General features: G+C 42.5%; 1 protein-coding gene across 5 annotated transcripts in view; it reads left to right on the plus strand.

Annotated features, from left to right (window-relative positions):
* Positions 1–24,891, plus strand: part of LOC144690711 (putative helicase with zinc finger domain) — a 453,895-nt gene that overhangs the window by 59,881 nt on the left and 369,123 nt on the right. For 4 of the 5 annotated variants that reach the window (XM_078558475.1, XM_078558473.1, XM_078558476.1 and 1 more), the window contains 6 exons: positions 242–539; positions 1,809–2,076; positions 4,305–4,644; positions 7,908–8,035; positions 9,051–9,230; positions 9,979–10,080. In XM_078558475.1, coding sequence (XP_078414601.1) covers positions 242–539; positions 1,809–2,076; positions 4,305–4,644; positions 7,908–8,035; positions 9,051–9,230; positions 9,979–10,080 — 1,316 coding nt within the window. The remainder of the gene's footprint in view (positions 1–241; positions 540–1,808; positions 2,077–4,304; positions 4,645–7,907; positions 8,036–9,050; positions 9,231–9,978; positions 10,081–24,891) is intronic. The other variant, XM_078558477.1, reaches the window with a different exon arrangement.

Here is a 24,891-nt window from a genome sequence, read left to right on the forward strand (position 1 = left end):
TATACTAGTGCATGCAGGCATGAAATTTTTCACTATGTTACAAACAGATTTATCAGGTTCATCAGCCGTTTTCCATACCATCCGTATTCAATGCTTAAAACGCCAGAACTAGACAAAAGAGTTTGGAATATTTTGTACCTGTTTTTCAAGAAAGCTTTGATGTTGAGGGTTTCTATAGAGGATATGATCACTTCTTATTCTGTGCAAAGTTATTGTAAAGTCCTTTTTTGTTTTCCAACAGCCTCCACAGTTACTCCATCATGTTGCATTTCTGACTAATGCCTACACACCATGCTTCCACATTGCTTCTATTGCTGCTGGTGACTCTGACAGTCTTCATCCGTATTCCATATTGTCCAAATGTCAAGAATGGAGTCGAAGCTCAAGTGGCCAGAACAGGATTGAGGAGCATGTTTACCAAATTGCAGTCAAATTTTCTTCAGAAGTGTTCGGAAATTTTCAGCAAACCATATTTTTCGATTTTGGATCAGAGCCAGTGCTGATGCAGACGGTTACTGTGTCTGCCCTGTCAGATAAAGGTATTTAGTTGCTTTTCACAGTTTGTATTTGTTAAACTAAGGTGAAGGCCATGGCTCTTAATGCAGGACACAATCAAGATTGAACAAGATAAATTGGTAAGCAGTGATGCAAAGTTTGTTCTTCAAAAGCCTGCTGGTTGTAAATGGAAGAAAAAACAAAGAGGTTAAGACCTGTTAATTCTGTAGTTCTGGGAAAAAATCAGTTTGAGTAAGTCAGTCTTGATTTCAACACCATGAAATCATGTCTTAGAAGATCTGTAAAATCAAGTATTGATGTGGCACCCCAGGTTTAGAATAGCAATGGAGTGGTCCAGTGTTGCAGTGTGAGCTTTAACATGCTGTGCCATGGAATCTTTGATGTTGGCTTGTGTCTAATGTAATGCATTACATAGTGCATTAGTTCCAGGACTAATGCAACAATTGCATTAATATATTCCCTCTACTGCAGAGCATATGCTGGCTTTTTAGAAAAGCCGGGTGAGAAACGGACAATGACCCATGGTGCAAGATTTAGGGAAGTTGACTGAAAGCTTCGTTGAAGGGAGAGGTATTGGAAAAAGTTTATACGATGGTGAGATAAGTGGAGGATGTTTAGAGGGAGGAATGTCAAATTGGGCGAAGATAGCTAAAGGGTGTCACCAGTGGCTGATGGAGCAAGATGGATTGAATGACTGCCTCATTCTTTCTTTCTTTCTTGGGTCTTTTCTTGGTTTGACTTCAATCATGAGAAACTGCAGGAGATGATTTCATAGCTTTTGAATGTGGGAGAAATATTTGTATTGTGAAGAGGGCGATGGCGGCGTAAAGGTAATGTCACTGGATTAGTAATCCAGAGGCCCAGGCTAATGCTCTGGGGACATAGGTTCAAATGAAACCATGGCAGCTGGTGGAAATTAAACTCAATTTATAAGCCTGGAATATAAAGCTTAGTCTCAGTAATGGTGACCATGACAACTATCGTTTATTGTCATAAAACCCACCTGGTTCACTAATTCCCTTTTAAGGAAAGAAATCTGCTGTCCTTACCCAGCCTGACCTACATGTGACTCCAGACCCACAGCAATATGGGTGACTCTTAACTTCCCTCTGAAATGGCCCAGCAAGCCATTCAGTTCAAGGGTAATTGGGAATGGGCAACAAATGCTGGCCTTGCTAGCGATGCTCTCATCCCAGGAAAGTAAAAAATGGCATTGAATGTCTGTTCCTTAGCTGGAAAGAGGGTTAAGAAGTGAAACTATTTGATTTACTTAAATATTCTTTTTTTAACAGGTACAGAAGCATTGCTACAGCATCAGCAGCAATCCCTTACGACATCACAACGCTGGGATTCAACATGCAAGCAAGTCGTTGATTTTCGACCTCAAGAGCAATCTGATCTTGATTTGACACTGTTGGTGACCTATCAAATTCCTGCTGCTGCTGACCAATTGTTCACCCGGTCAGTTCTGGACAAAGCCTTGAACAGACACAACTATCATTCTCGCTTCCATGATCTTCTCTACATTGAGGAAAATGCACAAAATAAAGATATAAGCAAGTAAGGACTTTTCACATTTGAATTTTCTGGGAAAGCTGGAGGCTTGGCTACTGCTGAAACTTTGAGAATGTGCCAATTTACCTGTCATCTACAATCTAATCCCTCAATGTAGGATGGCTTGAGGTTACCTCAGAAAGATGACATCCTTTGATTTCCCTCCTCCCAACATTTTATTTTGTTGTCTTCTCATTTTCTCTCCGTTGACATAGTGCCTCAACCTCATGTGGACAACTCTGGTGTGAGCCTCTGTGTTGGTATGCTATTTGACCATGCAGAGCTACCCACACTAGAACATTGGTATTAGATGTTACTGGATGGCAATGTTGGCTGCTTTTTTTTCATCTCCTTGGCCCAGGATGTTAATATTAATTGTAGTGACTTGATCACTGACCACGCTGATTTGTGCTATATGTGTGCAGATCCAGAACCCTTTTAACTGATTGGTTCAGCTACACACGGTATACTGACTGAGCCAGCATCCAGCCAATTTTTCCCCCCATAGCTAAATTTAAAACTAGAACAAAATGTGCCAAGAATGCATAGATTTTGAGTGCAGTTTTGAAAATTGTTAGTGTAACTTTTTTTAAACACAAAAGGAGCTAGGAAAGTTCCACTTTTCTTTGCAGAGGGCAGAAGGAAAGGACATCTTAGGCCAAGGTTCCTAGCCTTGATGCTTAACTTGTGATTCAGACTGTGTTATGATCTCAGTTTGGGAAAAAAAGGACAAAATGTGAAATCTTGGTTATTTACTAAAAGAATGAAGCCATAATATTCCACTGTTTAAAACAAGATGAATTTTTACTAAACAAGAATCAAACAGAGCAAACACTTAACACAATCTTAGCTAACCATCTATACTCTAACATTCAGAATCAACATAAGTTAAACATGAATTAACAGGCAAAAAATTGGGGCCAGATATACACTACGAATTACACATTGAATGGCAGATACAACTAAGACAGATCTAATGATTCAGCTCAACAGTCTCTTCAGCATGAGGATCATCAAACATGGTCACAAAGTCCTTCAAAATGATGTCTTTCTTGCAAAAAATTTCAGGCCCTCTGTTTGTAGCAGCTAGCCTGATCCCCAGCCACCAGCAGTGCACAGCCAACCCGAGTTCCACAAGTACGGTCTTCACCAAAACTTATACAGGTCTGCAGAATTTCCTGAACTCTGCTTATGATGGTCTGATGGCATAGATCCACTAAAGTTTTCCTCAAGTAACAGAAACAGCAGCAGCAACTATCTCTTTGCTTATTCTCAGCTTCTGGATCTGGCCTTTCTTCTTCAGCTTGCTTATACTGCACCACTGAACTCATCAACTGTTAACACTGAGCTTGGATTGATCCTTTTTTTATCTTTCATCCAGGCCCAGTCTTCCTTGAAGTTTTGGTTTCCAATCACGGTTTCAGTTTTTATTTCCATAGAAACTGGGAGGGTCAGTTTCCTTTCCAGTTTCCTTTTTCTGTTTCCCTTTTCAGTTTCTGTTTTCAGTTAAGGTCTGTCTCAAAAAATACAAACTTTGAAAGCACAGATTCCATCACGGCTGGAAAGTGCACATGTGCAGCTATCTGATGAGGTGAGGATAAGATCAGGTTTGCCTGTGGTACCCACACAATCAAATAGCTGGACATGGATGAAGAATGGCTCCTGAGCAAGTTATTGGAAAGTATGCATGAAACTTGATAAGAATAAGGATCTTGAGCAGGGAAGGAGAAAAAAAGATGAAAATTATTCAAATAAAGGGCAGAATTTTGCCCTCGGATGGTGTGCGGGCCCCACTGGCTTGGCGGCGGGCGGCCAGCCGACCCCCGCCACTGAAACGCCTCAATTGGCCATTGACAGGTCGGCGGGCGGACAGCTGATTTCACTGTCCGCTCGCCTTCCTAAAAATTCAAACGGACTGGGATGACGTTGGGGATTCCTCCTGACGTTATCCCACGTCATTTGCCCCTCGGCGAGCGGACCCCGCCCCCAAATCGCCGAGGGGAAAATCCTGGCCAAGACTTTTTATTTACCTCAAATAAGCTTTTGAGCTTTGGTGTTGTTTTCTGTAACATTGTTGAAATCTTAAAATTAGATTCCTACTTTGTGTATGAGATTCATCTGTTGTTCTGTAGATCCTCTTGGAGGGGAACAAGATGGGGGAAATATTATGTAAGCAAATTTTTTTTAAAATTGCTGTTCTTTGATTAGTTTTAAGTTTTTTCTTTTTGTACTAGGTTTAATGTCAAAGCAAATTTGCACATAACGACGTCCTATGCAGTTCCTGGCAATCATGGTGCTGCTCGGCATGTTCAGAATGGTCAACTGTTTGCCTGTGTTTTGTTGAGTGATACCGTGATAACCAAAGACACTGCTGCTGGGAGACTCGTGATGGAAAAGGTCACCAGTGTTCTGCTGATACCCCTCAGCAAAAAAAAGGGTCTTGGATCGAATCAGGGGAATAAGGAAAAAGTGTATGAAGCACTTGTGGAAGACAGATCCAGGGAGTGTATGTTGCTGAGGCTCTCCAAAGAGTGCTGTGAAGATCTGAAACTTCGACCGGAGAGAGACATAGAGGCAAGTTTATGTGAAATTTGTACCCTTAAAGTTTTTGAGATATTGCCTGTTAACAGAAATTTCTTCCCTCCTCCTTAGATCATTGCTTAGAAGCCAGAAACAAAACTTGGATTGAGGAATTCAGTCTGTGAATTGGAAAACATAAGATCTCTGAAGGAATGCTTGCTTATCTCTCAACCCATTAAGCAGAATACAACAGCAAATGGAAAGTACCATAGTAGGGAACAGCATCTTCCGATTAGGCACTTTACAGCCTTCCGGACTTAACATTGAGTTCAACAACTTCAGATCATAAACTCTCTCCTCCATCCTCACCCCTTTTTTATCCCCTTTTTATCAAATATTTATTTTTAAATTTTTATATATATATATTTCCCCCCCACCTATTTCTATTATTATTTTAAAAATGTATTTCCATTCATTGTTTTATCCCCACCTTTTGGCCTATTTCAATCTTTTCTCCCACACCGTCCCCTCCCCCCACCCCACCCCCACTAGGGCTATCTGTCACTTGCTCATCCTGCTTTCTACTCTTAATGTCACCATTAGCACCTCCTTTAGCCAGTATCACCACCATCAACACCCCCTCGACCTTTTGTTTATGACATCATTTGCAATCTCTCCTTTGCCTCCACCTATCACTGGCCTTCCATCCAGCTTCACCTGTCCCACCCCCTTAAACAGTATATATTTCACCACATTTCTACTTCTCTTTAGTTCTGAAGAAGAGTCATACGGACTCGAAACGTTAACTCTGTCTTTCCCTCCACAGACGCAGTCAGACCTGCTGAGTTTTTCCAGCAATTTTTGTTTTTGTTTCAGATTTCCAGCATCCGCAGTATTTTGCTTTTATCTTAGGGTTTTAACAAAGCCTTCTCTTCAGCATTCACCTGTAAAATTAATTAAATATAATTTATATTTCATGTTTTTAAAAATATCTTGTATTGCAACTAACAACAAGGATAGTTGGCAGCCCGATTTATCACTTTCATCTTGGAATTATTAATCTAAGTTTCTGAAGCTGAACGTCTTTATTCAGGATGTGGCCTGACCACCACTTCAGTTGTTGAAGAAATTTAGCAGACATCATCTGATTTATATTCGAGTGACTTGGTTATAATGCTATTTAATTTATGCTCCATGATGACTAGCTACATAAAGCACCAAGTTTAACAACAGTAGATTTGCTTTAATTTTACCCTTCAATGTATTGTTCATGTGGTATGCATATCACTTTTTTACAAAATCAACAAATTATGAAGAAATTCTTGTATGCAGCACTTGCATATGTTTAAACTGAATTCGTATGCTGCTGGTCACCCACTTTGTGATTTTAACATCCTAGCATTGGGTTTAAAATTGCATGGAAGATGCATGGAGTTCACAGGAAGTCACAAAAAAAACCTAGTGAAAGACCCAATGCTGAAGATCCATGGCTTCAACCTTCTGTGAAGCTCATGGTAAACAGTAAGCAGCATCAAGTTCTACCATGACAGATATGGATACTTCATGCAAAAATGGAAAATTTAAAAATCTTCACTGTTCATGATATAATATTGATGGAAGAGCAGTAGAGTTGTAAAGCCATAATGGCACATAAGGAGTCCATTCAACCCATCGGGTCCTTACTGGCATCAAGCTCCAGGTCATGACCACTCGCTGTGCAAAATCGTTCTTCCTCACATATGCCCCCGCCTTCATATCTTGTCTCAAACCTTAAATCTGTGTCTCCTAGTCCTTGTGCCAATTAAGATAGAAATTAAAGTGTCTAACTTAATCAGAATCAGAAATGAGCCGAGGGAGCCTAGTCATAACCAGATGTTTAGCACAATGTAATCTTTGAGTTTTACTCTTTGAACGTTTTGTAGATAAGTTCTGAAGTTACCTTTATCTCTCGAAATGTATGCCTGATTTGTGTTATTTCCATAATGTTGGTCAGAGCAAAATAATATAGGAAAAGAAGGATGATTTCTACAGGTACTTCGCTGTGGATTATCAGTAATTAAGCGGTTTGGATGACTATGTTACTGTTTGGAGGAAATCAACTGCTGTTGGTTTATAATGTGCTCAGTATTCTGTTCTTTCCCTCAGTATTTCTGTAGTGCTTGCTATAGTCTACTAATAATCTCAAATCTAAAGTTGTGGCATCTTTTGCCAAAAGCTTAACAGTATCTGCCATATCAATTGCTGCATTACCTAATACAAAATCAGTGGGCTGGATGTCTGTCATTATCTACTTCACAAAAATAAAATTAGATATTGCTGCTTTGAGTTTGTAAGATGCAAAATGGGGTTTTCTGCTGTCAAAGTAGCAAATTCCAGTGCAGAATTTGGCTTCATAGATCGTGTGGACTGTGTTTTCAATGGGCATCATGCATTATGAGTACTGTGCACCAGTAAAGACCAGAAGTTGCTACACTCCACTTGTAGTATTCCATTTGACGTCAACAAGTTGAGTGTAGCATCAGAAAACCACCCCAACACTCTTGCTGCCCATTGCACATCAGTCCCATGCCCATTCATTGCAACCCTCTGCAAAGTATAGCAAATTGAGGAAAATCAATGTCTCCCCATGCACCAGGATCTCAAAATTGTCCCTCAACGCTATCTGAAGTCACACAAGCCCTTTTGGACTCTCAAGCTTAAATTTCAACAATATAATTTCAATGGAGCTTGTAAGATGCATGGAGTTCACAAGAAGTCACAACAGAGCACCTTGTGACAGACCAAATACTGAAGATCCCTGGCTTCAACCTTCTGTAAAGCTCATGGTCACTGGGCAGCATCAAGACACACCATGACACATATGGATACTTCATGCAAAAATGGAAAATTAAAAAATCTTCAATGTACATTTGCGGCCACCCAGGACAAATCATGGAATAGATAATGGCTGAGTGCCTGATCGACAAATGCAAAAGTGATTCACTTTTCTACTCTTGACTTATTTATCTGGCTTAATCACCTGAATGTAAAATTACAGTTGTTGCTCTACAACTACATCAGCCATAAGAAAAGAAATGTGAGCCGCAAATCAAAGCTAAGAACAATGCAATGGTGAGTCACTCCAGTACTGTCCAGCTTACTTGTGCATTGAAAAATAAAATGGGAAACTGAGGGTTTTTCTCCCCTCGTTTTGCTTACTATGGAATTGTCAGATATTGGACAAAACTCACATAAATTGGTGGTATGAGCTTTTCAAAGTGCATTCTGTTTCTTTAATGTTTTTGAATTGCTTAGTGATCTTTTGGTTCAACCAACAGGTGGAGCTTCAGTTTCAGTTGAACCGTTTGCCGCTCTGTGAGATGCATCTAGCTTTGGATAATCTTAAAGACTGCAGCCTGGTCTCCCCAGACATTTCTCCTCTTCTGATGCTTGATTTGCCAGACAGGTATGGAACACTTTTGGTGTGTTTTCTGGTGGCTGCCAAATGTAGTGTTTTTTCCAAATAGCTTATTTGCATTTTGTATGAAATCCTTTGGGATGCAGTAGGGGTGGTGGAAGGGAGAGAAACATAACAGAGACAATTAAAATTATAATGGTTATGGAATCAGCAACTTTCAATGCCATTTAAGGAAAGGTGACACCGATATATCCTCAGAAAATGCTGGAAGGACTCAGCTTTAGCTATGAGAATCAAGCGACATACGGACAGAAAGTTCCTTCTTATCAGTCTGTTTGTTATCCTTTGCAGCAGTAGATTGTGGACAGCCTTGCAATGATGCTTGTTTTTAGGTGAAAACTGACCCTTATTTGCTAAATTATGTGTGTTAAAAAAATAATAACTCATTTGTGGATGCTCTCCTATTTTTGTTCTCAAGTCACTGTAATGACATTCACTTGGGGTTGTGACCTCAGCTGTGATTTTTCTCTTTTACCTGTCTCAAAATTGTTGAAGGTCAGCTGATATCAGTCCTCTGTCCTGGTAGTGTAAACTATAAACAACCTGCTTATGGATTCTCATAGTTTTGCAAGATCAGATAAGCTTTTCTTCTGTTAAAAGAGCATGGTCAACATGGGTGGATGGAGAAGAATTTAGGCCATAATTATGTTGCATTTTTTTCAGCTATGAAGGGATTTTGAAATTATTACTGAAATGAGAGGGTGTGGAGTGAACCATGTGTTGAAACCTCATGAAGAGACTTTTCTTTTTTCCTTAAGCCCTTGTGAAGCAAGTGGATATGTCTTTCTATGTTAAAGACACTGTACAAATGCACATTGTTGTTTAAGTATATTGAGGATTGGCATGATACTGAATATAGAAATTGATATTTGGAATTTTTATTTCTTTCTGGTAAATAAATTTTTTTCCTTTCTCATAGCTGTGAAAAAGTAAAGCTATGCTGTAGATATGAAGCAAATGTACACCAAACTTTCAAAATAATGATTTCCTCTTTGTCTCACAGAGACTGGGGAAAGCAGTTGGATCTAAGGCTGAACTCCAAACAGAGGAAAGCAGCTGGTATCATTACAGCTCCCACATCATTCAATCTCCCACCAATTCTTCTGACCGGGCCATGTGGCACTGGGAAAACTTTCACTTTGGCACAAGCAATTAAACAATTGGTGAAAGACTCTGACAAAAGGTAGAGTGAAGTTGATTGATAGACCTGAAAATAATTGTAAAATAATCAGGCTTTGCCACATGAGTGCACAAATAGGCATATGTTGAAGTGTTTTAGGATTGTGCCAGTTTCCTTGATAAATGGATAAGGAAGATACTTTCAAGTTTATTTTTTTGCCTTGCAACACAATTTTTTTTCTCCAGTTTTCTCTCCTTGCCCACTTCAGATGGTGACACTTGCTGGCAAATGGTTGTTTCTTGAACCTTACCCCAAGTACTTGCTTCAAATCTGAGTCTGCACACTGAGTGTTGATTGGCTATGCTCGAGTTGACTGTATCTGAGCAAGATCTGTTATATTAGAAGTCTGCATGTGCACTTCTAGCAGGAATCAGCACGTAATAAGGGTGAGTGGGAATCGGGGGTATGTGTGAGATTTCTTCTTCTTCTTCCCTGAGCTGTTGAAGCCAGTTGCGGCCTTCCTAGCATTCCAGCTGAGACAAGCTAATTGAACAGAGACCAGAAACCGATGCTTCTGTATAGCTCAGTACCACATCATATGACATGTTTACTGATTGAACCACTGCAGTTGAACCTTTATGACCAGAAGAATTCCTGATATTGGAGATCAGTTTCTGTGTGGTGTTGGGGGCAAGAGGAGAGAGAGCGAGAGATGGATGAACACACAGATTACTATCACAGATCTTAAGGTACACTGTGTCACGTTTTCCTTTTTACAGCTGACTCACATTTGTGTTTCTTCCTGTCTCAGGATTCTGTTCTGTGCTCATTCAGATACTGCAGCAGACAGTTTCATAAAGGACTACCTCTCTCCTATTTTTGAAAACGATGCCAGTGATGTGAGACTTCTCAGGTGAGGGCACTATCCATGATAACATTAGCAACATGCTTCCAGATCATAGTCCTCGCAAAAGTTCATGCACACTTAACTCTCCCACCCAGTTTTTAACAGATTTGTGATCTGTTCACTTGGAATTGGTAATCTGTGCATCCTCCTCTAAGTAAGGAAAAAAGGAAAGCTTTTCTGTGTCTTCACAAAAAACACCAAATAGCAACTTCCAAGATGATTTAAGTGTGGGTGGGTGGGTGGAGCGAACAATTTTGTTACAGAGGGGCACCATTTGAGGCATTGTAGCCGACTGTCCCACAGGAACCGTCCCGTTGAATCTCATTTCCTTGCTCTTCCCTGAACATTCTATGTTTTTTGTTGTTTTTATCTATTTACTTCTTATTTGTAAAGCCATAGTAAATCCTACGATTTCTTACATATATTGCATATCACTAATGGTCATGCTGCGGTGTGTTACGAAAGCCAGACCTACCTCAGAGAGCGGGGGGTTGGGAACTCCAAGTCCTTACAATCCATGTGAGCTTCCACGCATGCGTGGACTGAAAAGGGACTAGGCATGCATGATTCAGCATTTTAAATTCTGTGGGCCAAGGGTGGGCCCAGTGTGCCTGTGTAAAAAGAAAAATGGCGTGGAAAATTGGGTCATTTGACCCAGAAGCGCGGCACCATATCTTGGCGAAGAATCCCAAGCAGGGGACAGGGAGAAGTCCCTGCTCAAGAGAATGAGGAGCAGCGAAAGAGGCTCCAAGCAGAAAAAGGGCTGCAGTTGGCAGACTTTGTGATGAGGGCTCAGGAGAAGCCCTGGCAATGGAGGCAGCAAAAGGTTGATGATTCCGGCTGTAGGCCGTTGGGGCAAAGGTACCCCTTTGGATGTGCCGTATTCTGTTCGGTATGGCTGAAGAACTGAAGTTATGCTTGTGAGTTGGCACTTGAGTGCAGATTTGGGAATCCAGGGGAACAGAGTCTTGGGAGGCAAGATTGAAATCCTGCAAGGTGGGCCGTCGTTGAGGCCATCCGAGTTGGAGTGACTTTTTGAGAGAATTCCAAGGCTAAATTTTCTAAGGTGAAGACTGGAATCCCTCATGAGAGAGAGAGTTCCAACGAGATTGGTTGACTTGGTGTTTACTGATGTCTGGGTGGGTTACTGAGAAATCCATGTAATCTGTCTTGGTTTCATCTGTCATTATTATGTGGTGTGTTGGAGTTTGTCTGTTAATTCACATGTACCTCATATTGACCTCTAAATATTAGAGTACAAGATAGATATTGTAGATTGTTTTATCTTTCTGACCTTGTATAATAAAGTTTGTTTTTGTTTGTTCAAAACCCGTGGAGTTCTGTGGCTTTATTCTCTTAGTAAGTACCTTAGATCTCAAACTTTGTCTACTTTAAATAAAAAGTTATTGGTCCCTAACTGGATCGTACCAAAAACCTGGGGGTCTGGTCCAGGGGCATAACATATATATTAGGGTCTCTTCTGGGATTTCGAATCCACAAACAGATACAAGTACTGGTACTTGCTGAGGTTAAGATTGATAAGATTTCCATGATTAATTTTGCTATACTGGTGAAAAGCAGAATGACTTTGTCAATTGCTACAACTTGTCTGGAGAGGAAAGATTTATGCCTGAATGATTTGCAACAAATAATCAAGGCTAAGTTAATTGCATTAACAGACAAACTTGTGTTAAATGCAGGGGCTAAGAAAACAAATAATTGAGGTAATTGCGCAGCATCTGGGTTTGGAAGAAGGAAGGGTTAATCCAGGTAGCAATTTAGTTGAGTTAGCTAGAATTCAGTTGCAGATGAACCAGCTTAAGACAATGAATGAAATGAAGCAGCTTGAAATAGAAAGAGGTAGAGAAAAGCAAAAACTTGAACTTGGAAAAGAGGAAGAAGAAGAGTGAAAGAAATGGAAATGCGAAAGCTTGAGATTGAGTGTCAAAGGGAGAAAGAAATCAGATGGTATGAATTTGCTAGAGAAAAGCTTAGGTTAAGATGTAAAGTTCGGATGAGGAATCGAGTCCCACTTTGAGCTTCGATAACACAAAAAATCTTCGCATTGTGCCTAAATTCACTGAAGACTGAGTTGAGAGATATTTTATCTCATTTGAAAAAGTGGCTACGAAGTTAAAGTGGCCAAAGGACATATGGACTCTCATTTTGCAAAGTGTTTTGGGTGGGAAAGCAATGGATGTGCATTTTAGCCTTTTGGAAGAACAATCCTCAGATTATAAGGTAGTTACTGTGGTACTTAATGCTTATGAGCTTGTTCCTAAAGCAAATCAGTTGAAATTTCAGACTTTAAAGAAAAGACCGAATAAAAAGTGCAGAATTTGCTAGGGAGAAAGAAATGTTGTGGGACCAGTAGTTTCGGACACTGAAAGTTGAACAGAATTGAGAATGTGAGAGAGTTAATAATACTAGAAGAATTTTGAAACAGCATTCCAATAGCTATTAGGTCACACCTGGAAGACCTTAGGGTTCCTAAGATACAGGCAGCAGTGTTTCTGACAGATGGGTATGATATATCACATAGGCAGCTAGGGGGCAGTAGATCTCCATTTGTAAACCTATGAGGGAACTGGAGGAATAGAAAGGAGTCTAGCTTTAGGGAGAAGGCAGAAGGTGTTCCAGTCAATAAATATTATAGTAGTGAAGATGAAGTGATGTAAAGAGCCAGTATGTTTTTATTGCCATAAGACACTGCATTTCAAAGCCAGTTGTTGGAGCTGAACAGTAAACTGGTGGCAGTGATAGGAACGCTTAACCAGCCTTCAGAAAAAGCTGTATCAGAAAAGGAAATGGGTGTTAAAAGCTACTAGAGAGGGGAATGCAGCTTAGGATAGTCAAGTGGATTCTTCTTTGAATAGTGCTGAAGTGAGCCAGGTTGGTGGAGGTTACAGAGGTTTTGTCTCTAAGTATTCTCTTACTCCTCCAACAAAAGTAAAAAAACTAATATTTTGAGAGATACTTGTCATTGATGTGGCTGTTGATATGATTTATGTTCCAGATGGTTTGATGAAAAAAAAAGTATTAACGGGGTATTCATGGAATTTATGAACCTCTTCCCTTGTATGAAGTCAGTTTATGAAGTGATTTAGTAAACTGAATTGTTACTGTGGCAATTCTTCCTAGTTTACCCATTGAAGGGGTAGATTTTATATTGCATAATGATATGGCCAGCGTAGGTGGTAACATGGCGACGACTGTGTTGCAGCAGTTGCTTCATTATGCTGATCTTGCCAAATTCCTCAAAACGCGAGAAGTTTATTGCCGATAACGAGCAATTCAAGGAAGGGCTGCTGAGTGTAGAGAACCAACTTCCACGCATGAAAGAAACGTTTGCTAATGAAAAACGAGAACGGGTGAGAAACCGGGAGTGTTGGTCACAGGATGTTCTTTTTTTTCGTTCACAGGATGTGGGTGTCGCTTGCTAGGCCAGAATTTTTGCCCACCCCTAATTTCCTTTCAGAAGGTGGTGGTGAACTGCTGCCTTGAATCACTGCAGTCCATGTGGTGTACACCACAGTTTTGGTAGGGAGGGAGTTCCAGGATTTTGACCCAGCGACACTAAAGGAACGGCAACATATTTCCAAGTCAGGGTGGTGAGTGGCTTAGAGTGGAACTTGTAGGTGATGGAGTTCCCATGTGCCTGCTGCCCTTGTCCTTCTAGATGGTAGCGGTTGTGCATATAGAAGGTGCTGTTTAAGGAGCCTTGGTGAGTTCCTGCAGTGCATCTTATAGATGGTACACACTGTTGCCACTGTGATGGTGGAGGGAGCGAATTTTGTGGATGGGGTGCCAATCAAGTGGGCTGCTTTGTCTTGGATGGTGTTGAGCTTCTTGAGTGTTGTTGGAGCTGCACTCATACAGGCAAGTGGAGCGTATTCCATCACACTCTTGACTTGTGCCTTATAGATGGTGGACAGGCTTTGGGGAGACAGGAGGTGAGTTACTTGCCGTAGGACTCGTAGGTTCTGACTTGCTCTTGTAGCCATAGTGTTTATATGGCTGGTCCAGTTCAGTTTCTGGTCAATGGTAACCCCCAGGATGTTGTTAGTGGGGGATTCAACGATGGTAATGCCATTGAATGTCAAGGGGTGATCGTTAGATCCTCTTTTATTGGAGATGGCCATTGCCTGGCACTTGTGTGGCACGAATGTTACTTGCCACTTGTCAGCGCAAGACTGGATGTTATCCAGGTCTTGCTGCATTTGGACATGGACTGCTTCAGTTTCTGAGGAGCTGTGAATGGTGCTAACATTGCAATCATCAGTGAACATCCCCACTTCTGACCTTGTGATGGGAGGAGGTCATTGATGAAGCAGCTGAAGATGGTTGGGCCTAGGCCACTAGCCTGAGGAACTCGTGCAGTGATGTCCCAGAACTGAGATGACTAACCTCCAACAGCCACAATCATCTTCCTTTGTGCTAGATAGGACTCCAACCAGCAGAGAGTTTACCCCCTGATTCCCATTGACTCCAGTTTTGGCAGGGCTCCTTGATGCCACACGCTGTCAAATGTGGCCTTGATGTCAAGGTAGTGATCTCAGGATTACTACCAGTGCCATGTGCTTAGTCAGAGTAGAAATAGCAGGATATGTCGGATGAATACGTGGCTGAAGAGATGGTGTGAGGGGGAGGGTTCCAGATTCCTGGGACACTGGGACCGGTTCTGGGGGAGGTGGGACCAGTACAAACTGGACGGGTTACACCTGGGCAGGACCAGGACTGATGTCCTAGGGGGAATATTTGCTAGAGTGGTTGGGGAGGGTTTAAACTAAAATCGCAGGGGGATGGGAACCTATGCAAGGAGTCAGAGGAGGGGGAATCAAGGACAAGAACAAAAGACAGAAAGGGGAATAAGAAAATTATAGGCAGAGAAATCAAGAGCAAGAATCAAACAGGGCCTCAGTGAAAAATAGTGGGAACGGGACAAGTAATGTTAAAAAGACCAGCCTTAAGGCTTTGTGCCTTAACACGAGGAGCATTCGCAATAAAGTAAATGAATTAACCACTCAAATAGATGTAAACAGGTATGACATAGTCAGGATTACGGAGACATGGCTGCAGGGTGACCAGGGATGGGAACTGAACATCCAGGAGTATTCAGTATTTAGGAAGGACAGACAAAAAGGAAAAGGCGGTGGAGTTGCATTGCTGGTTAAAGAGAAAATTAACGCAATAGTGAGGAAAGATATTAGCTCCGATGATGTGGAATCTGTATGGGTAGAGCTGAGAAACACCAAGGGGCAAAAAACGTTAGTGGGGGTTTTATATATACTCCCAAACTGCAGTGGTGATGTTGGGAATGGTATTAAACAGGAAATTAGAGATGCATGCAATAAAGGAACATCTGTAATTATGGGTGACTTTAATCTGCATAGAGATTGGGCAAATCAAATTAGTAACAATGCCGTAGAGGAGGAATTCCTGGAGTGTACATGGGATGTTTTTCTGGACCAATATGTTGAGGAACCAACTAAAGAACAGGCCATCTTAAACTGGGTATTGTGCAATGAGAAAGGAATAATTGGCAATCTAGTTGTGTGAGGCCCCTTGGGGATGAGCGACCATAATATGATAGAATTCTTCATCAAGATGGAGAGTGACGTAGTTGATTCTGAGACTAGGGTCCTGAATCTCAATAAAGGAAACTACGATGGTATGAGGCCGGAGTTGGCTATGATGGATTGGGAAACGTTACTTAAAGGGATGATGGTGGATAGGCAATGGCAAACATTCAAAGAGAGCATGCAACAATTGTTTATTCCTGTCTGTCACAAAAGTAAAACAGGAAAGGTAGCCAAACCATGGCCTACAAGGGAAATTAGAGATAGTATTAGATCCAAGGAAGAGGCATTCAAATTGGCGAAAAAAAACAACAGACCTGAGGATTGGGAGCAGTTCAGAATTCAGCAAAGGAGGACCAAGGGATTGATTAAGATGGGGAAAATAGAGTACGAGAGTAAGCTTTCAGGGAACATAAAAACTGACTGTGAAGTTTCTATAGGTATGTGAAGAGAAAAAGATTGGTGAAGACAAATGTAGGTCCCTTACAGGCAGAAACAGGGGAATTTATAATGGGCAACAAAGAAATGGCTGACCAACTAAATGCATACTTTGGTTCTGTCACAAATAACAAACCAGAAATGTTGGGGAACACAGGGTTTAGTGAGAGGGAGGAAGTTAAAGAAATCAGTATTGGTAGGGAAATGGTGTTGGGGAAATTGATGGGATTGAAGGCCGATAAATCCCCAGGGCCTGATAATCTACATCCCAGAGTACTTAAGGAAGTGGCCCTAGAAATAGTGGATGCATTGGTGGTCATCTTCCGAGATTCTATAAACCCTGGAACAGTTCCTACAGATTGGAGGATAGCTAATGTAACCCCACTATTTAAAAAGGGAGGTAGAGAGAAAACAGGGAATTATAGACCAGTTAACCTGATGTCGGTAATGGGGAAAATTCTAGAGTCCATTATAAAAGATTTAATAGCTGAGCGCTTGGAAAACAGTGGCAGAATCAGACAGAGTTAGCATGGATTTACAAAAGGGAAATCATGCTTGACAAATCTACTGGAATTTTTTGAGGATGTAACTAGTAGAGTTGATGAGGGGGCGCCAGTGGATGTGGTTTATTTGGACTTTCAGAAGGCTTTCGACAAAGCCCCACATAAGAGATTAGCATGTAAAATTAAAGCGCATGGGATTGGGGGTAGTGTATTGAGATGGGTAGAAAACTGGTTGGCAGACAGGAAACAAAGAGTAGGAATAAACGGGTCTTTTTCCGAACGGCAGGCAGTGACTAGTGGGGTCCCGCAGGGATCGGTGCTGGGACCTCAGATATTCACAATATATATTAATGATTTAAATGAGGGAACTAAATGTACTATCTCCAAATTTGCAGATGACACAAAGCTGGGTGGGAGGGTGAGCTGTGAGGAGGATGCAGAGATGCTTCAGTGTGATTTGGACAAGCTGAGTGAGTGGGAAAATGCATGGCTGATACAGTATAATGTGGATAAATGTGAGGTTATCCACTTTGGTAGCAAAAACAGGAGGGCAGATTATTATCTGAATGGCTATAAATTGAGAGAGGGGGAATGTGCAGTGAGACCTGGGTGTCCTCGTACATCAGTCGCTGAAGGTAAGCATGCAGGTGCAGCAGGTTGTGAAGAAGGCAAATGGCATGTTGGCCTTCGCAGCAAGAGGATTCGAGTACAGGAGCAGGGATGTCTTGCTGCAATTATACAGGGCCTTGGTGAGACCACACCTGAAATATTGTGTGCAGTTTTGGCCTCCTTATCTGAGGAAGGATGTTCTTGCTATAGAGGGAGTGCAGCGAAGGTTTATCAGACTGATTCCTGGGATGGTGGAACTGACATATGAGGAGAGATTGAGTCGGTTAGGATTACACGAGAACTTTTTAGGTCAATATGTGGAGGGTTCAACAAGGGATGGCGCAGTGCTGGACCTAATTCTGGGGAATGAAGCCGGACAGGTGGCTGAGGTGGTGGTGGGCGAGCATTTTAGCGATAGCGACCACAACATGGTACAGTTTAAGTTTGTAATGGACAAAGAAATCGACAAGTTGCAAAACAATGTTTTGGATTGGGGGAGAGTGGATATTAGTCTGGCCAAGGTAGACAGTTACTTGTGGGGAAATCTACAGAGGAACAGTGGGGGGTGTTCAAAAAGGAAATGGGGAGGGTACAGGCTCAACATGTTCCCTCTAGGGTGATGGGAAGGAGTAACAAGCCCAGAGAACCATGAATGACCAGAGTTATTCAGGTTACGATGAGAAGGAAAAGAGAGGCTTTTAGCAGATACAAAGGAAGCAAATCAGCAGAGGCATTAGTGGAGTACAGAAAGTGCAGGGCGGACCTTAAGAAAGCAATTAGGAGAGCAAAAAGGGGATATGAGAAAGCTCTGGCTGGTAAAAGTAGGGAAAATCCCAAGATATTCTATAAGTATATCAATGAGAAGAGGATAACCAGGGAAAGAGTAGGGCCCATAAGGGACCAAGGGGGCTATCTATGGGTGGAGCCAGAGGACATCGTGAGAGTGTTGAATGAATACTTCACACCTGTCTTCACCCAAGAGAATGTGGATGAAAGTATCGAACTCGGGGGAGAGACTGTGAGGTTCTTAAGTGACAAGATATTGGAGGTAAAAGCAAGGATCATACGGACTCGAAACATTAACTGTATTCCCCTCCGCAGATGCTGTCAGACCTGCTGAGTTTTTCCAGGTATTTTTATTTTTGTAAGGTATTGGAGGTATTGGCAGGCTTAAAAGTGGACAAATCTCCAGGTCCAAATGATTTGTGTCTCAGACTGCTGAGGGAGGCAAGGGAGGAGATCGCAGGGGCTCTGACCCAAATTTTTAATTCCTCTCTGGCCACGGGGAAGGTGCCAGAGGACCGGAGAACAGCTAATGTGGTTCCACTATTTAAGAAGGGTTGTCGAGATAAGCCAGGGAACTACAGGCCAGTGAGTCTCACGTCAGTGGTAGGGAAACTATTGGAGAAAATTCTGAAGGAGAGAATCTATCGCCACTTGGAAAGGCAAGGTTTGATCAGGGATAGCCAGCGTGGCTTTGTCAGAAGGAAGTCATGCCTAACAAATTTGATTGAATTTTTTGAGGAGGTGACCAGGTGTGTAGATGAGGGTAGTGCAGTTGATGTAATTTATATAAAATTCAGCAAAGCCTTTGACAAGGTCCCACATGGGATACAGGGTAATTTGATAAGGTGGATTCAAAATTGGCTTAGTTGTAGGAGGCAGAGGGTGATGACAGAAGGATGCTTTAGTGACTGGAAGCCAGTGTTCAGTGGCGTACCAAAGGGATTTGTACTCGGTTCCCTATTATTTGTCATTTATATAAACGACATAGATGACTATATGGAGGGTAGGATTAGTAAGTTTGCGGATGACACAAAGATTGGCTGGGTGGTTAACAGTGAGGTTGAGTGTCTTGGGCTACAGGAAGATATAGACGGGATGGTCAAATGGGCGGATAAGTGGCAGATGGAATTTAACCCTGAAAAGTGTGAGGTGATACACTTTGGAAGGAGTAATTTGACAAGGAAGTATTCAATGAACGGCATGACACTAGGAAGTTCTGAGGAACAAAGGGACCTTGGCGTGTGTGTCCATAGATCTCTGAAGGCAAAGGGGCATGTTAGTGGGGTGGTGAAAAAGGCATATGGGACACTTGCTTTTATCAATCAAGGCATAGATTACAAAAGTAGGGAGGTCATGTTGGAGTTGTATGGAACCTTAGTGAGGCCACAGCTGGAGTACTGTGTGCAGTTCTGGTTGCCACATTATAGGAAGGATGTGATTGCACTGAAGGGTGTGTAGAGGAGATTCACCAGGATGTTGCCTGGGATGAAACATTTAAGTTATGAAGAGAGGTTGGATAGACTTGGGTTGTTTTCGTTGGAGCAGAGAAGACTGAGGGGCGACCTGATTGAGGTGTACAAGATTATGAGGGGCATGGACAGGGTGGATAGGGAGCAGCTGTTCCCCTTAGTTGAAAGGTCAGTCACAAGGGGGCATAAGTTCAAGGTGAGGGGCAGGAGGTTTAGGGGGATGTGAGGAAAAAACGTTTTTACCCAGAGGGTGGTGATGGTCTGGAATGCACTGCCTGGGAGGGTGGTGGAGGTGGGTTGCCTCACATCCTTCAAAAAGTACCTGGATGAGCACTTGGCACGTCATAACATTCAAGGCTATGGGCCAAGAGCTGGTAAATGGGATTAGGTAGGTAGGTCAGGTGTTTCTCACGTGTCGGTGCAGACTCGATGGGCCGAAGGGCCTCTTCTGCGCTGTGATTCTATATCTGCTGGAGTTCAGAAGAATGAGAAGGGATCTCATAGAAACCTATAAAATTCTAACAGGACTAGACAGGGTAGATGTAGGAAGGATTTTCCCAATGGTGGGGGAGTCCAGAACCAGGGGTCACAGTCTGAGGATACGGGGTAAACCATTTAGGACTGAGATGAGGAGAAATTTCTTCATCCAGCGAGCGGTGAGCCTGTGGAATTTGCTACCACAGAAAGTAGTTGAGGCCAAAATCATTGTATGTTTTCAAGTAGGAGTTAGACATAGCTCTTGGGGCGAAAGGAATCAAAGGATATGGGGAGAATGCGGGAGCGGGCTATTGAGTTGGATGATCAGCCATGATCATGATGAATGGCGGAGCAGGCTCGAAGGGACGAATGGCTTCCTCCTGCTGCTATTTTCTATGTTTCTATGTCAAGGGCAGTCACTGACAACTCACATCCGGAGTTCAGCTCTTTTGTCCGTGTTTGAACCAAGGCTGTTATGAGGTCAGGAGCGGAGTAGCCCTGGCAGACCCCAAACTGAGCATAAGCGAGCAGGTTATTGCTAAGCAAGTGCAGCTTGATAGCACTGTTGATGACCCCTTCCATCCCTTTACTGATGATCGAGAGTAGGCTGATGGGGCAGTAATTGTCCGGGTTGGACTTGTCCAGTTTTTTGTGGACGGGGTCTATCTGGGCAATTTTCTACATTGCTGGGTAGATGTCAGTGTTGTAGCTGTACTGGAACAGCTTGGCTAGGGACGTGGTATGTCCTGGAGCACAAGTCTTCAGTTTTATTGCTGGAATGTTGTCAGGGCCCATAGCCTTTGAAATATCCAGTGCCTTCAGCTGTTTCTTGATATCATTTGGAATGAATCGAATTGGTTGAAGACTGGCATCTGTGATGCTTGCGGCCTCTGGAGTAGGCTGAGATGGATCATCCATTTGGCATTTTTGGCTGAAGATTGTTGCAAATGCTTCAGCCCTATCTTCTGCACCGATGGGCTGGGCTCCCCCATCATTGAGGTTAGGGATATTTCTGGAGCCACCTCCTCCAGTGAGTTGTTTAATTGTGCACCATCATTCATGACTGGATGTGGCAAGACTGCAGAGCTTAGATCTGATCTATTGGTTGTGGAATTGCTTATCTCCGTCTATCACTTGCTGCTCATGCTGCTTGGCATGCAAATAGTCCTGTGTTGGAGATTCATCAGGTTGACACCTCATTTTTAGGCATGCTTGGTGCTGCTCCTGGCATGCCCTCCTGCATTCTTCATTTAACCAGGGTTGATCCCCTGGCTTGGTGGTAATGTTAGAGGGGGAATATGCCGAGCCATGAGGTTACAGATTGTGGTTGAGTACAATTCTGCTGCTGCTGATGGCCCACAGTGCTTCATGGGTTCCCAGTCTAACTGTTCGAAATCTATCCCATTTAGCAGTGTCATACAGAGCCACTCAAAATGATGGAGGCTATCCTCAATGTGGACAGGACTTTGTTTCCAGAAAGACTGCGCGGTCGTCACTCCTACTGATACTGTCAATGGCAGATCCATCTGTGACAGTCATGTTGGTGAAGATGAGGCATGTTTTTCACTCTTGTTGGTTCCTTCACCACCTGCCGCAGACCCAGTCTAGCAGCCATGTCCTTTGGGACTCTGCCAGCTCGGTTTGTGGTGGTGCTACCGAGCCAAGCTTGGTGAAGGACGTTGAAGTCCCCTACCCAGCGCACATTCTGCGCCCTTGCCACCCTCAGTGCTTCCCCAAGTGATGTTCAACATGGAGGAGTACTGATTCATCAGCTGAGGGGGTTGGGGGTAGGGTGGCGGTATGTGGTAATCAGCAGGAGGTTTCCTTGCCCATGTTTGACCTGATGCCATGAGCCTCTATGGGGTCCGCAGTTGATGTTGAGGATTCCCAGGGCAACTCCCCGTCGACTGTATACCACCGTGCTGCCACCTCTTCTAGGTTTGCCCCGCTGGTGGGACAGGACATATCCAGGGATGGTGATGGATGGTATGTTTCCGTGAGTATGATTATGTCAGGCTGACTAGTCTGTAAGACAGCTCTTCCAATTCTGGCATTATTCCCCAGATGTTAGTAAGGAAGACTCTGCAGGGTCGAGAAAGCTGAGTTCCCCATCGTCGTTTCCGGTGCCTAGGTTGATGCCGGGTCGTCCGTCTATTCTATTCCTTTTAGACTCTAGTGGTTTTAATACAACTGAGTGGCTGGCTAGGTCGTTTCAGAGGGCAGTTAAGAGTCAACCACATTACTGTGGATCTGGAGTCACATGTTGGCCAGACAAGGTGGGGACAGCAGATTTCCTTCTCTAAATAACATTCGTGAACGAGATGGATTTTTACGACAATCGACAATGGTTTCATGGTCATCATCAGTACACAGGTCCCTGAAGGCAGCAGTTCAAGTAGACAAGGTTGTAAAGAAGGCATATGGAATGCTCTCCTTCATTGGCAGAGGTATAGAATATAAAAGTAAGGATATAATGTTGGAATTGTATAAAACACTGATGAGGCCACAGCTGGAGTATTGTGTGCAGTTCTGGTCACCACATTGCAGGAAGGACATAATAGCTCTGGAGAGAGTGCATAGGAGGTTTACAAGAATGTTGCCAGGGTTAGAAAAGAGTAGCTATGAGGAGAGATTGGATAGGTTGGGGTTATTTTCCTTAGAACAAAGAAGGCTGAGAGGTGTACAAAATTATGAGGGGAATAGATAAAGTGGACAGGATAAAATTGTTTCCCTCGATGGAGAATTCTAGAACCAGGGGATATAGATTCAAGATCAGTGGCAGAAGGCGTAGGGGGGACATGAAGAAGAACTTTTTTACGCAGAGGGTAGTGGGTGTCTGGAATTCGCTGCCCAAGTTGGATGGAGAGGCAGAAACTTAAAACAATTTTAAAAAGTACCTGGATCGGCATCTTAAGTGCTGTTAGCTGCAGGGCTATGGGCCGGGTGCAGGAAGGTGGGATTAGAAAGGGCACCTGGGTGTCCTCAGGCTGGCGTGGACAAGATGGGCCAAATGGCCTCCTTCTGTGCTGTAACTGTTCTATGGTTCTATTAATTCCAGATATTTATTGATTTCAAATTTCACCATCTGCCATGGTGGGACCCAGGTCCCCAGAGCAATATCCTGGCTGGGTCTTTAGATTACTAGCCCAGTGACAATACCACTACGCCTCCCCTGGTAGACCACTTGAATGAGGACTTGAAACATCTAAATGATAAACTCATGGAAGCAAATTGAACAAAGATAGATCTTCAATTAAAACTTGATGAACTTCAAGTATCAGAAGTCCCTCTCAAATGTCGTGGAAAATGCCGTGAAAAATGCCTTGAACAGGAAAAGGAATTGCTGTTGCATGGAGCAATTGGTTTAATGCTGAATTTAAAGACTGATGAACTGTTGGAACTTTGCATTGAAAAGAGCAATGAACTTCTTGAACTCTGATTCCATCTGGAGAACAAAAAGGATGAGATGAGGGGTATGGAGGAACAGATCCCAATTTTAAAAGCAGATAAGGACATTTTTAAGAAACAAATTGAGGATCTAATGAGTGAATTGGAAAAGCCCAAGGAGCAATAACCATGGAGGAAAGATTCCGAACATCTTGTATAAGGGTTCTGCACATGACTTTGAAAGAAAGAAAACTGAATTGACCTGAGCAGTTGTTGAGCTGAATGAAAAGATTAATAAGCCTGGAAAATGTAGTGTAAACAAATATTTGGATGAAATTGTGAAAGAAGTAGAGATGAAAATTCAATTTTTCAAGCGCTAGTGAGAAGAATATGAATGTGTCCAGAAGGCTGTTGCACATCTCTTGGATTAGCTAGAAGGTGACATGAGTAAAGAGAGAAAACTCCCCTGGTGCAGGTTTATTCATCTGGTGTTGATCAAAACAATGAAACAAGTGTTACGGAATCTATTACGGAAGAAGTGAGTGAAGAAGATAATTTTGAAACTGGTTGTCATCAGGCAAACACAGTTTCCATAGCAAACTTAAAGGACCCATTAAAGGCATGTTCCCATTACCAGAGGGAAAGAGTAAGAAAAACCCCATGTTCTTCTGTATTAAAGTTGAGAAACCTATACGAAAGTTAATTATAGCGTATAGCATGCCTAATATGCATCCTTATGAGAAGAGGGGAAGACCGCCAGAGTATTGCTTTGTAGTTACGCTAGAAAGATTAAAAACCCATGGTACAAGATAGAAATGTAAGTTGGTCAAGATGTTTCCGAAGAAAACATGAATGTATCTTCACAACCTTTGGTTAACTTTGAAAAGATTATAGAAAAATCACACAACTGTTGATGTTCTATTCAGAGTTTAAGAAAGAGTGTAGGAGAAAAGGCAGGTGCCGAGGCATGCTAATTCTATGATGTTTGAATGCTGCAAATCCTACTTGTTACATGTACTGGCTTTTGTTTTGTTTATACCTTTTGTAACTTTATAATATATGTGTAATTGTGAAACAAAATGGAAAGTTTATCTGTACAATATGTAATAAGCTATTTGTTAGAAGTTTATGATGTTAAGTACTTCTTGGAAAGAAATTTTAAAGACATTGTAATGAAACCTTCACTATGGTGAAGCTTTCTTGCAAAAGAATGGGTCTTACGAAAGCCAGACTTAACTCGTCGGAGAGCAGGTGCCCGGAACCCCCAAGTCCTGACAATCCCTTTGAGGTGCGGACCGGGAACAGGTGGTGCATGCGCAATTCAGCATTTTAAGTTCTTCAGGCTGATGACGGGCCCAGCACACCTGTGCAACGAGAAAATGGCAGAAATAAACCGGGCCATGTGACCCAGAAGCGAGGCACCATATTTCAGAGCAGAGTCCCAGGCAAGGAACTGGGAGAGGTCTTAAAGGGAGAGGGAGAAGTCCCAGTTAAGGAGGAAAAGGAGAAGAGCAGGATGCTCCAAGCAGAAAAAGGGCTGCACTTGGCAGACGTGGTGAGAGCTCAGGA

The sequence above is a fragment of the Cetorhinus maximus genome, chromosome 15, assembly GCF_964194155.1.
Source record: "Cetorhinus maximus chromosome 15, sCetMax3.hap1.1, whole genome shotgun sequence".
Lineage (NCBI taxonomy): Eukaryota > Metazoa > Chordata > Chondrichthyes > Lamniformes > Cetorhinidae > Cetorhinus > Cetorhinus maximus.